We start from the raw sequence: 18,039 nt of genomic DNA, 5'->3' as shown, positions 1-18,039 counted from the left end.
ATGGGGCAGATGCCTCTTGAAGGCAAGACTGAAATCTCTCTAGCTCTCCATCCACCCTCCTCAGTCTGAGCCTTCCCTTGCCCACAGGCAACAAATGCGCTCAGCAGCTCCCATTGCTTCTCCAGACTTGAGAAAAGTAAAGGCCTTGTACAGTGGGGATGTGGCTGAAATAACAGAAATGAGATTTGACTTAAAACTGGCTACAGTATTTTGTTGCAGTTTTAGTAAGGATAACAACATAGAACATTGAAGCAAAAGTAAGGCAAGGGTATGGAAAAGGAAGTTACTATGACCCAGGTGGAAGCAGAAGGAATGGGAGGAAGTAGGGAGCACAAAGAGTCTAAAGCCATAAGGTCAGTAGCAAGGATTTTAATGCATTGATCACATCAATGAAAGATACTGTGTGATTAAAGAGTAGAAAAGAAACTAGCAGTCTTTAAGGAAAATGGGAAGTGATATCTGCAGCTATGTTAACTGATCTCAATAATATACAAGACTTCTAAATCTTGAATGTTTACCCTCAAATCTGTTTAGAAATGGGATAAACCAGCATATTTACCAAAGACAGAACATGCAAAACAAACTCAGCAGCTTTCTTGCTAATTCACTTGATTTCTAGCTCATGAATTGCAGGAAGTTGCATTTATCCAGACTTCCCTGAAGTGTTCAGTGTGACACCATGTGGGAAGTTATGAGTTATTTTGAAGGCAGTACAATTAATACAGGAAAAGCAAAGCAGGACAGAAATCAGTCAAAGAGCAACAACAATTGTATTTACAGGGGATGCAGGCTGGAGACTATTTTAGTAATTCTTTGAGTGCTGGGTTTGGGACTATTCTTCTGCTGACTATCCCACGCAAGAAAACAAAAGTAACTAGTGGAATGTGCAGGGTGATCTGATACTGGAAGACACCCTGAAGGCCCAGTAGGATTGCACAGTCCTAGAACTGCACTGATTGAAAGAAGACTACAATAATAAGATAGGTTGAATGGTAGAAAGAATGAGGGACAAATGCTAACTTGTTTCTTTTGTTTTAAGAAAAAGGTGTCTGACTACAGTATACCCCTCCTGACAGCCTATACCTTGGCTTTTGTACAGCCACCCCATCTCCTCCCACTTGCCCCACTAGCCCAACCTGAAGGGGAAAAAATGAAACAAGTGGAGCATGCAGATGCCTTGCCTGTAAGGGTTAATTCTCCTTTGCTCTTTTGGGCTCAAAGGAGGGAAAGGGCTAGAGGAAGCTATTGCTATAGATGACTTCCTTTCCATGGCAAAGTTTACTAACAACTTCTTAAAAATACAACCAACACAGGCATTTTAAAGTGTGGGTATTGACATTTTATTTTTTTTAAATGGCAAAAAAAGAATACATCATATTAGTGACTGGAAATGTGTACAAAGTTACGCATTTGAGGGAATTCATGCATTAAAGAAATGGGCTTTGAAAGAGTTTCTCTAAGGCAGTGCCATGGGACCCACAGATTCTTTCACAGCCGGTACTGCTCATTTCAAATATGCTGTAATAACATGGCATTGAGAGCACCTGGGATCCTCCAACATCACAGCACTGTACAGGAGCCAGTACAGGAGGTGCCTGAACAGCTGGCACCTCCATAGAAGTTCTGTCGTAAAAGGGCCATGAATATCAAGGCTACCCCAGTAACACTGCCAGGTAGAAAACAGGATGCTCCAAGAGCACAATGCCATAAGCTACAACTATCCCAGGAAAATCCAACAGTATCTCAAAGCTGTCAGACTAGGCAGTTCCCACAGATCTTTAAATCAACTCATCCCAACCCTGATATTTAGTAACAGCTTTAAGGAGTACATTTATACATCTCTATAAAAAAACAAAACAAAACACACTGTTGTGAAACTTACGTGAACGCACACAACCTTAGCGACACCGTGTTTTCAGTGGAACTCGGCTATTAGCTGACTGCAGTTTATATACAAAGTGGATTGATTAGAAAGGCTGCTACAGGGAGCCAAACTTTCTTACCAGGTTAGCCCCGGGCTAAAACAAGGATTTCTTATGTGTTATCTTCTGTGATGTGGCAATATTAAAAATTGTGATTAAAACATCAGGGTGCAGTGGTTTGTAAACATCTTAACATTAAGTTAAAATCCAGTGCATTCTCACACTCTGCTCTGACATTATGGATCAACCAACTGATACGATCTTCTGGGAGTTCCTGGGAGGCAAGAAAAGTCTGGCCAAATAAAATCTTTTAGACAGGTTCACTCCTGGTGTCAAGTCAATGACTTTAGAGCTACACCAAACATTAATTTGATCCATCATTGAAACACATGCTGATTTCTTTTTTCAGGATGTAGAGGTTTCCATTCCATGATAGCAAAGTTACTTTTTGCACTATTCCCACTCTGCAGATGGGAACAGAGATTTGGAGGGAAGCAGTTTGCCAAGCTAACACGCCAAGCAGCAACATAGCCCAGGAGAGCTGCAGATGCTGAATGCCCAGCCTGCATTAGAGGCACTGGACAGCAATGCCCACCTCTGACTCCTACAGTCCTCAATCCCCTTTTATTAGGGAAAGATCACGTGATATCTTTGTATTTGGGGGAACAGGTCACAGGAAAAGTGTCTAAAGCAAATGCATCAGGGATGTACAAAGAAACTAGGCTAGAAGATTTCAAGATGGCGGGAGGGAGGGGGAACAAACAAACAAAAAGCTCTTCCTGTTGTTCTTGAAGCTCTCCTCGACTTCTTTCTCCTCTTTGCTGACTGCAGTCCTGAGTAATGTGTGTCTGCCAGACCTGGGTGGCAGCTTTCTCAGACCCTTTCCTTGTGCTTCACATTAGCCAGCTTGACTGTTTCCTGCTCAGAGGCAGGTGGAGAAGGCTCATCATGACATCCAATCATCAGCTGATAGACCATCACTCCTGCAATGGCACCAAGGAAAGGAGCGACAATTGGGACCCACCACCACTGCCTACCAGTCCTGGAAAACAAACAAACAAATGCATGAGGTAAGAACTGCAGCTTAGGCATTAAGATGCTCATGTTTGGAGCTGGAACAATATAAGATCTGGTCATCTCTAAGCATCACCATGGACCGGCAAAAGACAAGAGCCCCCAGGTGTCCACAGCAACATCGAAGACAGATGTTGTCCCCTGTGCAAGTTCAAGGAACAAGCAATTCAAAACAGCTACTTCTGGGACTTCCAGACTGTCTCTTAACCAAGATGGAAGAAAAGCTGTTGCAGTAATATAGACACCTTCACTTCCCTTCCACTGTCTGTGGCAGAGCTTCCCTTGACAGCAGGCAGCCTGTATTGCTCATGGCTCTCCTGATTATCTACAGCGGGAACAAAAATCCAAGTCTGACTATGGGCCTGCATTCACTATCACTCAAAAATGATCATAGGCTATTTCAGAGAGCTCATGTTGAAGGCGGACCTGAACTTCTCATGGATCCTGCTAGGCATCTTCCTTGATGGCAAAGCTGGAAACTGCCCTGCTTCTATAATTTCTTAAGAAATCAGAGCAATCAGTGTCTTATAAAGATTTTCATACAATCCAAAGACTACTCATGGGTGCTAAGGCTCTGTCATGCCAGAGGTACCATCTACTTGGGCTAGTTATTTCACCACCATCACCCCCTTTGGCCATAAGATTTTTATTGTCAAACACTTACCAGAACACTTCAGTACCCCATCCAGCGATGGCTGTGAAGAGGCGAGGCCCAAAGTCCCTGGCAGGGTTGACAGCATAGCCAGAGTTGAAGCCCATGGAGGTTCCAATAACAAGGACAACAAAGCCAACTGTGAAAGCTTCCAGCCCTATGGGGACAGGGTTGTTGTAGGGATCCACAATAGCCAAGACGCAAACAATCAGGGAGGCAGTGCCAATGAACTGGGAGGAAGGGGGAAGAGAAAAACAATTTAATATAGATTAATCTTTTAACCAAGTTATTTAGCACCTCTGAAGTCCTGTGTTTAGAACTCATCCTCTGGAGCAAAAGAGGCGCACTAAGTCATCCCATGGCATTATAAGACCCCAATAGACTGAGCACCCACTGGAGAACAGGAGAGTGAAACATGATTCTCCTGGCAGCCAACAGGCTGGATCAAGCTCTCACCTTCCCCCACAAACAGAAGGGCTATGAATAGGCATTTGAACAGACACAGCTGCTGAAGACATCTTCCCAAATCTACTTCCAGCCTGCTACAGGCAGGCAGCTGCTGTTGGCTTTGGAGTTGGTGGCAACTTCAGAGGGGAGATCACCTCTTCCAACAGCAGCCACCACCCTACACCCCCTTGACCTTTGGCCTGGAGTGGTACAGTTGGAGTGAGGAAGAGTCATCCTTTCTCACACTGTGGCTGCTCAGAGGCTGAGACCTCAGGCTTATCCCTTGTAAACTCAGGCAGTTTCTGTTTTGCCAGGAGACCAAGGTGACTAAAGACCCATAATGAGGTTTTTGTCTTGTGCTCCTCTTCCTTATGAGGGGAAACCTTCCTTGTGGGCAGGGGCAAGAAGGGCTCAGAAGATCACAAACCACTGGGAAAAAACCCTAGAGCAGCACCTCAAGCTCATTCATGCAAGAGCCATGGGAAGTGTCCCCAGAAGCCCCAGAAACAAAGCCCAGACTCTCAGACTTGGCTAGTCTAGGTGTCCAAGGCTGAGCTGGCCCTGCTGTGCAAGCATCCTTGCTCCATTTGCAATATTGCTTCCTCAGCACTTGGATCTTAGTTGGGCTTGCTCATAGGTGCTATTTCAGAAGGGAGGTAAAAAATACAGGGTTGTCCACTAGCGTGAGAGAAGGCACTTTTCACAAGAGCAAAGTGGTGTCTTTTCACTTGTGTCCTTGCCAGGTGTAATCTATTGTACCACTGTTTAGTCCATTTAACACCAGTTCTCTTGCTCTACGGGTCCTTTCGGGACCCTGCTCTCCCTACTGGCAAATTAGGGACTCGCGTCAGCTCTAAAAATCTTTCTAAATTTCTTCTCTTGAAATTGCAATTAATTCTTGTCCCAACCAAAGCAGAGGTCTGAAACAATCCTGAAAGATTCCTCTTCAGTTGCTGGCGTTCCCCGGCACCTTCTTACCTGGTCAAAGAATCCATTCACAATGTTCAGATGCTCAGATGGATAGGTGGCAAAGATACCAGCAGTGCCATTCTGTCCTGTTACATACAGCTGGTTTTTGCCAAAAGCCCAGATAGCATCTAGAGGTAGGGAGGGAAGGTAGAGAGAGAAGAGAGAAAGGTCACTCATTTGATATGATACAAAGAGGCACTTACTTGGAAGATGAGTAAAACATAGGCCTCAGAGCTATGAATATTGAGACAGAATCCCCTGAGCATCCTGTTGCTACATGTTGCTCTACAGTAGCTGGTTTTGCAAATGCCCACTTGGAAAACTCAGCATGTGGTCCACCATAACACTTCAGCAGCCAGGCTCAGATTCGGATGGTCGAAGGTCCTGATCCTAGTGTTTCTTATTGGCCAGGCACCAGCAAAGAGCTAGAACCCACCCAAAAGGAAACACTAATCTGAGTCTTAATCCCCACCAAGGTGGGAGTGCCAGTGGAGCCGCAGGAGTCAGACACCAGATATTGTTATGGATCTGGTCTGCAACACTGATTAGATCTAACACCTATTAAGTCATGAACATTGATAAGTGCTGATTGCTTTTACTTGCTTATGTTTCAGGGTTACATAAGCACAGCTTTGTCTGCTTATTAGCAGTATTAGACCTTTTTCTGAATATCAGAAAGTGTTCAGTTGTTACCACTGAATGTTGCCCTGTGGTTAGGAACACCATGTAGAAAGAACAGATGTATGAGAAACTGGACTTCTAGGATCTTTTTTAAGATGTAACCAATACCCTGATAGGGGTAGACGAAACTGTCCTACTGTCTGGAAGCTAATGCAAAATAGATGCACAAGAGGTCCAGTGTGAAATCTGTTTATTTTTTACCATGAAGGATAAATTGACTCTAGAACCACACACAAGTATAAGATCTCCATCACTAGAAATGTTTCATCAGCATTTCTGTAAGATCTGTTCTCATCCGGACAGTAGCTACTAGAGGAACAATTCAGTGGTTGATCTTACAGACATCATTACTTAAAGGATGAAGGCACACACACATTGACTATGTTGCTTGGCCTTCAGATTGGTTTGAGGCAGCTTGAACCCACCCCCACCATGAGAACAGAAAAGCCCTGCCCACTCTCCTGTTCTGCAAGGAAATGCTTCTCTGATCTAGGAACCAGCCTCCCTGAAGTCAGTCATGAAGAGCACCTCTTGTGCCCCAACACACACGCACACTTTCTGTACTTACCATGGTACAGCCCAAAGACAATGCCAGCTCCTAGGAAAGCCCCCAGTGTTTGAGCCAGGGCATAAATTGGTAGCTTGATCCAGGGCTCCCGGGCCAAGAAGCACATGGCAAAAGTGACAGCTGGGTTCAAGTGTCCACCTGCAGAAAGCTTTGAGGTTAGTGCATTTTTACAGGCAGAATTTGGATCTCAGAAATGAGCCAAAGAACACTGGTTTCCATACCAGTGCTTCATAGAAAAAGCACAACCATCTGGGCCTATGTAATAATTCTCATGGTTTAAATCCAGCCCAGGCAGAGCTGCAACATACCTGACACCTGTCCTGAGATCAAAATGCCGAGCGTCACCGCAAAGCCGAAGGCCAGGTTAACAGTCAGGAAGCCTCCGTGAGACCCTTTGCTGAGCATGGTCTGTGCAACAGAGCCACAGCCAAACAGCTGGGAGGAAAGAAGAATGGATTGAAGTTACCCTCCACATTTCCTGTCAGGGCCAGTTACTGACCGATGCTCACAACTGCTCTGCTTACATCTGCATACACCACTCCAACCCCTTCATTGAGATGCCACAGCCAGCACCAGATCACAAGCTTTGTTTTGTATCTTATGCTAGAAGCCTTTTCCATCACTCTTGCTAGAAGCCACATCTTCTGTACTTCAGGGAAAAGTACTATAGAAATTGTGAAATTCTGCAGTTTTGGATCTAGCTAGTAATTTCTTCCCATCTTCAAAACCCTCCGGGGATCTACCATTCTCTTTTTCTGATCCTTCCCTTCTCCAGACAATTCCTGCTTTCTGCATGGAGACCCCTAATGTTCCCTCAGGTCTCCTCAGTGGGTAGCATATGTCCTGACCACCAGCTGAAAATGGCTCTTCTTGGCTCTGCCTTCACCTTCTCCACACCATCCCTCTCCTTTGAGCTCTCAGATCTTTCCTAGCCCACCCATGACTCAGCCTTCACATCTTCAGCCTTTAGTCAAAGGACCTAGCATTATCTCTAGGGACAGCAGAGAAGGAGAGGAGATACAGGGCAACTTTAGCTCCTGGCTTGCTCTCGTTCTTCAGGAGGAACCAAAATGAGGGCCAAGACTGAAAGGAAGATCAGCCCACATTTCATAGCCATTTCCATGTACAGCAGGCCAAGAGGACTTTGACTAAACATCTAATTTTGTGGTGGCTAAGGGTAGGTGAGAAGCATCCTAACTCAGCCAGAGTGTTCCCTGGACCTAGCCATTTACAGTACGACTGTTCAAATGAGGGATCTGGGTATGTCAGTTTTAAGAGCAATAGCACTGGCAGGGACAACTTTGCTAATGCCTGGAAATAAAGATATGACTGAAGGCAGCCATATTTAGCCTGGCATTCATGGAGACTACTTCTCTCAGGCAGCCCAGGCTGACAGAGCAAGGGACTGTGGTTGCTTCCTTGAGCTGAGGTAGTGACAGTCTCAGCCCCAAAGTTCACCACCTGCTATGGGCACTCTGACCACAGCCCATAGCACCCCAAACCAGTTGTATCTCTCCTACAGCAAAACCAGGTAGGAATGGGGCAGGACAACACAGTTGGCCTGTCTCCTCAGTATCAACATGGTGCCATCAAAAAAGTCACAGCAGAAGCCCTTATTCTCACCCACACCTATGAAGGTGGCTCCTTTGGACAAACTCGCTGGATAAAATACCAGACTGACCAAACAAACAAGACTTCTATTGCCGTCCAAAAGCCAGATCTGCACGTCACCAGTCAGGAGCACAAACACTAACGTTACATTCACTGTATGGCTGGCAATTCGTTGCCTTCATCCAAGCTCCCCAGACAACACTCCCATTGACACAGCCAGAGGTTTGGCCTTCTGTCCAAGAGCAGAGGTACAAACACTTTGGGAGATGAAAATTGTTTCTGTTGGGTGATAAGGGGTGTGTCCTAGTAGCTAAAGGCAGGCATATTCAGGCTCAAAGACATTTGCTCCAAACAGACACTCCTTCCCCAGCCACATCCAAAAGCTGCCAACCATCCTTCCTATGCTCGCCTTAACAACCCAGACCAGTCCATCCCTGGCAGCTCAGCCCTTCTCTCTTCCAGCTGGGTGCCTTCCCACTAGCCAGTCTCTTCATCATCCACCATGTAGTTCAAGGAGGTCTTCTCCTGTCTCCTATATGCTTGTATTTTCCACTCACTGCCTGAATTGATTCTCTGTTTACACCAGGGATTATTTCACCATCAGATACTGAGAGCATCCTTGAACCACAACAGGGAGTCAGAGATTACAGCTTGGTCCTGACCTGCTCCCAGAGGTCAGAAATGTTCAGAGGTAGAGCTCAAGGCTTGCCTTATTACTGTTGATCACGTGCCCATAGCTACCCACCCATCTAGACTTCCTGCTTCTGTAATCCCCATCATCCTAGGATTACCCGATTGCCGCAGAGGTGGCATCCACTCCTAGTGGATAAGTTACCAAATGGGCACCGGGGAGGTGGGGTTGGCGCTTTTCACCCATCCTGTCAATACTGGACATACGCATTGAGCAATGTACAATTCAGATTAGGGCAAAGCCAAAACACAACCAATTCATGCCCTCCCATCCGCTTGACAACTGATGAATTACTAATAAAGCAAACACCGTGCTCAGCCTGCTGGGAAAGGAGTGGCCAGGTAGGCTACAGGCTGATTCATGAAATGGACACTCTGTACACAGGTACCTCTTGACAAGAGGCCAGGTCCATAACATGGGGCCTCATTTGGATTAAAAAAACAAAGGAACCTGTAGAACTCGTTAGTGAACAAGAGTGGACATCCAGCACTGCTCTCTACCGGGTGCAGTCAGAACACCCCTCTAGTGTCTGCGCCCTGAGCCACTAGATTAGGAAAGCTAACCCTGAGCTGCCCAGCTGAGAAACCACAGCAAAGACAACTCTCATGCAAAGGTAGAAAAGATGAGCCTTGCTATTTTGCAGCAGAGAGTCATAATTCCTAGCTATGCCCAAACCAAGGGAAGCATAACTCCTACTGAGGAAGTAAATACTGGATAGTGCCCAGGGTGACATCTGTTCCTTTCCTGACCCCAGATGAGCCCAAGCATGCTTTAGACAGAGGTTTGGACAAGGTATTTGGCTGTGGTGTTCCCCTCTGAGGCCACACAGCCTGTTGGCATGACTAGGGAAGGGACAGGCACATAAAAGGCTGCATTGGACTTTTGAGTTTGGCAGGGTTGGCTCCAACTTCTTCCTATTGAAATAAGGATTTGTATTTTTCACTCTAAAAGAACTGGCAGTTCTGCAAGTGAATGGTGGTTGGCTCACTAGCCACATATCTTTTTGGTTGTAGAAACCACAGAGCAAAGCCTTCCCCCCTGTTTACACACAGAAGTCTCTCCTTAAGCTGGAGGAATTCCAGTGCTGCCATTTCCCCAAAAGTTGTTCCCTGTTCTCCTCTCCCCCCATCCTACACCTGGTAATAACTCTCCAGCTTTTCCTCAGTAGAGTCTATGGGCCGTGGAAAAACACCCCAGAGCTGCTGCACAGGAGCATTACAAATATTTATCAGATGAGCCTTAAGCACTGTTTGGATTAATTCAGCATAACAGTGGAAAATCTGACCCTCAGCAGATAAAAAGTAAGGTGATATTTAGGGATAAGTCTGAACTTTGATATGCATGTGTGCAATTCCACCCTGAGCCAGCAGAGTCCATTAAGCATGCACACATTCTCATACATGGCATCCATCCATAGCATTTGACCTTTAGGAATCAGTTCAAATCATGCTCACGCAAGCTTTTGTGGCATGTGGTTTGACATTACAGCATCTAAAATGGAGGCCCAGCTCTCCAGCTGGTGTAAGTCAGCAGAACTAAGCTGCAGCCAGCAGTATGTTTTCACAGGTCAGTCAGGTGTAGGAGTAACCTTGACAGTAAATTGCACCAAGCAGTCGTGTTTGGAAAGAAATTGTTCTGGGGGTTGTGTTTACAAACACAGCAGTTACATATACATGTTGATAGTTGCTGTAAAATGCATGTTTGCATGGAAGAGGATTCATTTTGCTTACTTTTAGACACCCGAGTTACACAAAAAGTCTGAGCTGGTCCTCTTGAATTCCCTTCATACTCAACAGGGAGAAATAGCAACATCAGGAAGGGAAGCCATCCTCCCAAGTTGTGCATCTAGGTCAAGTGAAATGGCTCAGTGAATCTCTACACTGAGACTGGGCAAGCTCAGGGCAACAAACACTGACTTTCCTCTCTAAGGTTAGGCAGAATTAATCCCACAGCCCTGACAAGATTTTTTTTCCCTCCTTTTGCTGTAATCTTTTGAGATCACCCCCATCATTTACAGAGACATCAGTCTGGGCCATATAACATGAGCACGTACGTCATTGTGGTCTGCCATGATACTCAAGGGAACAGACTTTCAGCCTAGGTTAACACCTCCATGTGACAGATTTAATTATGACCCACTTTTCCAAGTCCTTGCCCTGCCAGGTGCTCATGTTTTGCTGTGTTAGTGGCTATTACAATTTTTAATCACAAGCCTTCCACCATTTGCTGCATTTCCCTCCAATTCCCTCTTCCAGACCATACTAGACAGAAGGCACTCGGCATCCATTTTTAAAATGTCTTCCTTTTCCAATGTTTGCAGAGAAGAGCTCAGGAGCAGATAGCTTGAGTGCAAAGGCCAAAGAGGTCATACAAAAAAATACAATGTTTGTTTAATTTTAAAGACACATGTGGCTTTTAAGTCTATGTAATCAACGTGAAAGTCCTCAGGCAACATCACACCCCTGAGTTCAAGGGACAGTGGTTCACACCCATGAGACAGATAACTCCTCCAGCTCTTGATTTTAATGTAAAAATAATGTGTTGAAGGTAGGTCATTATCAGAAACACATCTCAACCAACAGAAATCCAGGGTCACATGGCAGTGTAAGCAACAGTCACATGTTTTACCCCTGTGGCCTACTCAAGTTCAAAAACAGTTTTAAAGTGCTAATAAAGCGATTGCAACAGGGCATCACTCTGATATATTAAAGTTACTCTCATAAGAACTGAGGTGAAGGCAATGCACCCATTAACAAGATTACTAGAAACCTGCTCCCTAATTTCATCATACTGGTTTGAGCTGATTCTGACTTACCCTGTGGACAGGGAGGGTTCTCAGTCCTCTCCCCCCATGAGCCAATTCAACTCCTTGCATGGCAGCAAACTAATGTGGGAGAAAAGACCCACAACCCACCCACCCACCATTTTCTGCAAGATTAGCAAGTTGAACTGGCTCAGTGAAGGGGTGGCAAAATCCAGAGCCTGCACAAGAGGGAACAGCCAGATGCAGCAGCAGCAGAAAAACAGAGAAAGGTAGCAAGTTGCTGGACATTACTTCATACTCACGGAAACTTAAGCTCTACATCTCCACTGCAAGTTTGGAGATAGGCCATCTGCCTTTGTTACACCCAAGGTGGACACACCCTGTCCCCTCTGCCCCGATAGAGAAAGTGAGACTGGACACAAGAAAGTTAGAGTTAGTGAAGGCTGATAGAAAAGGACTTTGGAGGTAGGAGGAAAAAAATTTTGAAAAAGATAATGAAGAGGCCATCTGAGTTTATAAAATATTTTGAGAAAAGCACATCTGTACATGAACCCAGGAGGAAGGTAAGCCCCAGCACTCTCATGCACAACAGCCAGATTTACTCTCTCACTTGCCTTGTCTTTTCTTTGTTGGGGCTTTTTCACACCTTCAGGTGCAAAACAAAAGGCTTGGATGCATTTGCTGTTGAACTTCAGACAGACTGATCTTTAACCAAGATGGGAAAGTTCTGCCAGCATAACCTAGGAGGAATGTTATCACCTGAGTTATAACTTTCCTCTTCAGCCAACAAATAAACCAGGGATTAGGCAAGAAGCCCTCTGCAGATCTACCCTAATCACATCAGTGGATGGAAAAAGCTGTTGAGACCTACCTGCTGTCAGACTGGTTAGCAGGGGAGATGCCAAAATGGCAGTCTTGGGGGCTGGGGCAATCAAAGCCCTGAGCTGTTGATGAAAGATTTGAAGCAGACACACATGCAGTGACCCTCTCTTCATAGCAGAGTAAAATTTAGGACTATCCTACAGTCCCTTCAAGGAGGAAGGCTGGGAGAGATGAGACAGAGGACTATCATTTTACAGCAAGTCCAAATACTTTCCTGACTTCTTCCCTTCAGCTTAAAGCAAGGAACAGCTCACAACACTGCAAAAACCCTAACATTCAAGGACCCTGGCTAAGCCCTCCCCCCACCATGGCCCCTTGCTGCCCTCCCCAAGGGAAGGACCCATCTGGGTAGATGTGAAGATGGATCCATCCCAATTTCTGTTTCTGTTCAAGCAGCACATACATATCTTCTTCAGTCCCACAACTAGAGCAGCCAGGACAACCTCCACTAGCTGAGCTCACACAGCCGGGACAGGGAGCACTGTCATTTTTGCCCTTCCTTAAAGGGTGTCTCTGAAATGGTCAGACTGGTAGACATTCAGTTTGCGAAGCAAGTAAAATCTCAGTCTAACTTCTCCTCCAGCACAGCTGGAGTCAGCACATGCAGAAAAAGCCTTACAGAAAAGGGAAAAGACAGATGCCTATATGTTATGGCTCTTTCCACATGAACAGCCTGTCTCAGAGCCAGGCAGTGCTGCAGGACTTGAGAGATAAGAGGGTCTAAGGGAAGTTGTACTGTGCATATATCACATGCCACAATTTCACAAAGCTGGGCAAATGAGTGGCACTCAGTGCAAGAAACTTGAGCAGCTATCAGCAGAGGAGTTGGGACATTACTAGAGAGTGTTCACTGTTTTAGTCTGCTCCCCCCAGTCATTGAAGCAAGACCACTTATTCTCCATTAATTCATAGAAAAAGGGAAGGGGAAAAAAATAAAAGATGCTGATGTTTCTCAGGTCAGCAGGCTTAAGCTCTCAGAAATACCTAGACTCACAGTGGTGTTTTGCTCACAGAGCTGGACACTGCTGGGGAAAAGCTCTATCCCCACCAAGGGCAAGTCTTGGTGCCTGAACAGGCTTGTTTGTAGGGAGGAGAAATCTCCCCTCTCCTGCACAGGGACAGCAAGGAGGGACAGTTCTTGCCAGAGTTTATGAAACACTTCAAGCTCCTCTGGTGGAAGGTGCTTGGAAGGTTCCATACCTCCATCCCCAGCACAGGCTCTGCAGGAGGGATCAATGGAGCTCAACATACTTCCTACAGAAAGATTTCCAGCCCCTCTTGAACCCTAGCAAAACATTAACAAAACAAAAAGCCACATTCTTCAAGTGTGGCAAGTTGGGTTTGAGAGAAAAAAAAACAACTCAAAGCAAACAGCAATCGTGGGAACTGCCATGCCACCCCAGATGGCCATATGGTGAGCAGAGACTGGGCTCTGCAGTTTCAGAAGTTAAATGAGCTCCTTTCAATTTGCTCATCTCAGCCTCTTTGACACTTTGGTTTCTGTGGTCTGCAGCACACTCGTAACTGAAAAGTTCCCACCTAGCCACAAAGCCAAGAAAGCCCCAACAGAAAAAAACAACTCTGAATCATTATGCTATTTGTTCTTCATTCTTGTTGCCTAAACAGCAGTGAATTGCAATTAGTCTGACTTGAAAATCTATTATAACCACAAGTTACTTCTCTCACAAATATAACAACTGAACAGAGCCAGCTCTGGTATTTCAAGCCAGAAGAGCAAGGCAACAAATCAAGCCTTTAAGGAAGGTGCAGAGGCCCGCCACTGGAAGTCTCACTTTAATGAGTTGCTACAGTAATAACACAAACAGCAAGTGACTTGGAAAATGCCTTCAGTGTTTGCATTGCTTAACTATTGCCAGTAAGTGGTGCTTCCGACTTAGGTATAAAGTTCAAGGCTAACACATCATTCAGAAAGTACATTTTGAAGCGGGGGGGCACGAGGGGGAAGTCATCTCAATCAAAGGAAATGTAAAATCAGAGTTACTATTGCTGTGACAGTGAGGACGCTAGCCGTGGACTAGAGCGATGTTGCATGAGGTGCTGTACAAATTAAAAGCCACATACAAGTTGAGAACAACTTGCCTTCACACAACACAGGGCTTGGCTGCCTTAGTTGGATTATTTTCTTTATCTTCTCTTAAAAGAAGAGACACTTTTGTTTTAGGTAGGGTTCTGCTTCCTTTGCAGTCTTTAAAAAACACAACACTAGGTTATTTCTTACAGGCAAAGAGAATCTTTGGCCTTTCAGTGCTCTGAAGCGGTTTTGCTGCCTGAGGAACAGAAAGAAGAGTTTGAGAGCTACAGTCGTTATGCAAGCAAGGGGCAGGGGGAAGAGACGTCTAATAGGAAGACTCTGAAGCCATGCCAATATCCACGGTAGGACGAGTTTTACATTACACAGTGACATTTCAAGTAAGCTGCAAGGTTTAAACAAACAGCCTCGCTCCCTTCAGGCTCGGGAAGTTGATTCCAGCATGAAATGCACCAAACCCTAAATCCATTCCCAGTAATATTCTGTTTTAGACCTCTCCACATTCAGTCAACACTGAGACACCTCAGTCTCCCATGAAGACAACTCCATGGGCCCCATGGCCTCCCACAGGTCTGAAGCCCATAACAAATATCAGACTCAAATACAGCTAAATGCATTCACAGCCAGCTCAGGAGACATGGGCTTGTGCAGGATGCAAATGGTCAGTTTTCCTCCAGGCAGAATTGGGATATCTCTGTCTTGGGATTCTCCGATTCAAACTACTCCCAGAGTGGTAGGGAAGGAAGGTAGCAGGGGGGAAACTCAGTTTCAAGCTCTCTTTGTTCCAGGCATATAATGTAATAAAAAGACTTGGAGGAATCCGAGTGGGGGAGGGTGGAAGAGACTTAGCTTTTTTTTTTTTTTTTTTTAGTAAAATAAATAAAAACAGGAAGTGTCACTTCATTAAAAAAAGAAACTCAGACCAGCTCACCAGCTCCAAGGCAGAAATGGGTTGAAACAATGCCCAGCAGAGTGATAGTGCAGCTCCCTATCCCAGAACACACTTTCCTCTATGTATACCCTGAATTTACTACCTGCTGGTAACCAGGGGGTGTTCACCATGTCTGGGACTTCCCCAGTTCTCCTTCAGGCCCACCCCACCTTCCCCTCCATGGACATTGCACACCCACAGCCCTCCATGTGCTTCGGAGGTTTGGGAGCTGCAGGAGATCCCAGGTCAATTTTGGAAGCCCGTTGAGTCAGGGTTGAGACTGTTGCTAAAACCTGCATTTTCTTTGCTTCTTCCTGTCTAAACCTTCATCCCAGCCCCCAGCTCAGGAAGTCCAGTGGGGAGGGGGAATCTGCTCTTACACACACACACCACTTTCTCCTACTCTCACTTTTGCTAGTGCAGACTAACCTGGCTGAAAGGCACCTGCTACTACTCTCCTTTTGGAGGATAGTTCCGATTTTGCACCAAGTCTTCCCCACCACTAAGCAGCTCCTGGCTCCTCTCTGCCCAGGAGAGGCAAAACTGCAGGGAGAAGTAATCTCTGTTGTACCAAATGATACAACTGGAAGGAAGAATCACAGTTTTTGGATCGCAAGCCCTTCTGAAATCTCAAATGCGCAGGGCTGAAGGCTTGCCTGGTTTCTCCAGCACATTAGCTTGGATGGCAAGAGACATTATTCCTTCTTAAAAGCCTTACCTTACTTCTATCCTGAGCTTAACTCAATAAGAGTAATTCAAAGATAGCAACTTTCTATCAGTGGATCACTTTCCCATTAGCTCCTACCCACCTTAATCCCAAACAACCCCAAAAAACCAACAGGACTTGTTTGCAAATCACCAAAGCTGGGTCCCTCTGAGGATAAAGCCATTGCATTGTGAGAAACTGCTTTCTTTTAGGACCAGTAGCATTTTACAGGGACTTAGGGTCCCCTGTTCTTCCACACAGCACTCAGTAGCCCTTCTTCCTCCAAAAATAAGAAGCATCTTATTTTTGAGAGCACAGATAATGTCTGTCCTGCATTCTCTCTAGGAGCACAGGAAGCTTCCTCAAGCTTTCCTCCACTTTCAGCTCTTCCATCTGTCACAGCTTTCCCCAAACAATGCTGACATCAGTTACAAAGTGGTGTAAATCCAGCCACTGAAGCCATTAGCGTTGCTCTAGATTTAAACCACTTCAGACAAACTTTCAGATATCTACTGTGCAAACACCAACTTATTTCTGCAGCAATATCAAAACACCAGACCCCACAGCCATCACTTGCAGCGCATTGGGCATTCTTGCATTTTCAACTGCAGATGCCCAAAGCTAGATAGCCCTATCCCAGTTTTGCTACATTGATGTTTTTTTCCATGTCCCCAGCCCAAGTATTCTGATTGTTCACATCTGCCTTGAACTTCAAAGCAAGCCAGGACCACTCAAAACAAATTAAGTCACTTATACAGATATCAATGCAAGATCCATCCTACTTTATTCCTTACATCTCATCCCTTTGGAACCTGAGCACTAAAACAGGCAGAAGTGTTTTATTATCATTCATCACTTAAAAGCACATTAAGTGACAGCTCAGCACAGCCACACGCATGGCAAACACAAGCTTGCAATCAGCTGCCAGCGTGGATCAGCACAGTGGACTGCAGCCCAGCTGATAAGACCCTGGGGAACTTGCAGCAAACAGCAAAGAACCTCTCTCAACAGTTTGAGCTCCAACATCTTCTTCACAGGACTCACATGGAAAACAAAGCTAGGTGGGGGAAAGCCTTCACTGCCCAGGTGATAATGCTGACAGTATTTTAGTGCCAAAAACTACTCTACAGCAGGGAAAGAAAAAAATGTTTTTTCACAATCTCTAGAAACACTTGCTGTTTATACAGAAGCTGCTTTACTCCCACTGTTTTGCAGACACATCAGAGCCCCCAGACACCTGCAAAGCCCACCCCCATCACATTCCTAACACTCACCCTTTGGCAACTTTCACTAGCCCTTTCCTGATGTTAAGGAGACTCTACTTCTCTAGACTCTCTTGCAGCTCACCCCAGTGCAAACTCCAGCATCAGCTCAGCTCCTTTGCCAGGACAAGTTACCTCCACACAGAGCAGTGAGAGGGCGCCCCACCACCCCCACGCAGACTTACCACCAGAATCAGTGTCCCCAGGCACTCAGCCAGCGCTTGCCGCATTAGCTTATTTCTGATTCTCAGGTGCTCCTCAAAAGTAGCAAGAACATCTTTTTGCCACCCCATTGCAGCAAAGGTGCCTCTCAAGCTGTGTCAGGGAAAAGAAGCAGCTGGCAAAAACTCAGCAAGAGTTCTCCCCTAGCACAGCTGCCTTTGCTTATAAATAAGTTCTGCGATGCCTGACACACCTCCTGGGTAACCACACCCCTTCCACCCTCTCTTCAAACCCAACTTATTTTTTTTCCCCCCTTCCTTTTCACTCTTTTCAGGACAGAGTGGTGGTTTTCTTCATTTTCCTGGTTGCTCATACAGGTGAGCAAGTGGTTTCTGAGGCTCGGGAGAAGACGTTTCCTTCAGAGGAGTTAAAAAACAGGGCAAAGATGTCCATGCTTAACTCCCACTGTTTTCATCACTTACCAGCTAGAGCACATGGCTGAATCTGCCCCTCTCCAGCCTCGCCTGAGGTCCAAAAAGTTAAATACGTAAACTAGAGTGTATCTAAACCCATTTGTGCTACCAGAGTGCCCTGCTTTCATTTTTCTTTCCCTCCCAAGCTCACTTTAGGATGGCAAAGAGATTAGCACCCCTGTGCTGATTCAGAG

At 45.6% G+C, this 18,039-nt stretch overlaps 1 protein-coding gene across 1 annotated transcript; it reads right to left on the bottom strand.

Moving 5' to 3' along the window:
* Positions 1-1,316: 1,316 nt before the first annotated feature.
* Positions 1,317-17,586, bottom strand: LOC135325105 (aquaporin-3-like). Its single transcript, XM_064502641.1, has 6 exons — positions 17,396-17,586; positions 6,622-6,748; positions 6,314-6,451; positions 5,074-5,192; positions 3,661-3,878; positions 1,317-2,964 (listed from the first exon to the last, which is right to left on the bottom strand). Exons 1-6 carry the CDS (start codon positions 17,501-17,503, stop codon positions 2,796-2,798), a joined length of 879 nt encoding a protein of 292 aa, XP_064358711.1. The 5' UTR covers positions 17,504-17,586; the 3' UTR covers positions 1,317-2,795.
* Between the last annotated feature and the right edge of the window lie 453 nt (positions 17,587-18,039).

Source organism: Dromaius novaehollandiae, chromosome Z (assembly GCF_036370855.1).
Source record: "Dromaius novaehollandiae isolate bDroNov1 chromosome Z, bDroNov1.hap1, whole genome shotgun sequence".
Lineage (NCBI taxonomy): Eukaryota > Metazoa > Chordata > Aves > Casuariiformes > Dromaiidae > Dromaius > Dromaius novaehollandiae.
The sequence above is the reverse complement of the archived record's forward strand: the minus strand, read 5'-3'. Positions and strand labels throughout refer to the sequence as shown.

Coding starts and splice junctions, on each gene's coding strand:
- LOC135325105 (XM_064502641.1), bottom strand. CDS start 17,503: ATGGGGTGGCAAAAAGATGTTCTTGCTACTTTTGAGGAGCACCTGAGA. Junction 6,749..17,395: donor TGGGGACACTGATTCTGGTG/GTAAGTCTGCGT, acceptor CTTTCCTCCCAG/CTGTTTGGCTGTGGCTCTGT. Junction 3,879..5,073: donor TGAATGGATTCTTTGACCAG/GTAAGAAGGTGC, acceptor CCTTCCTCCCAG/TTCATTGGCACTGCCTCCCT.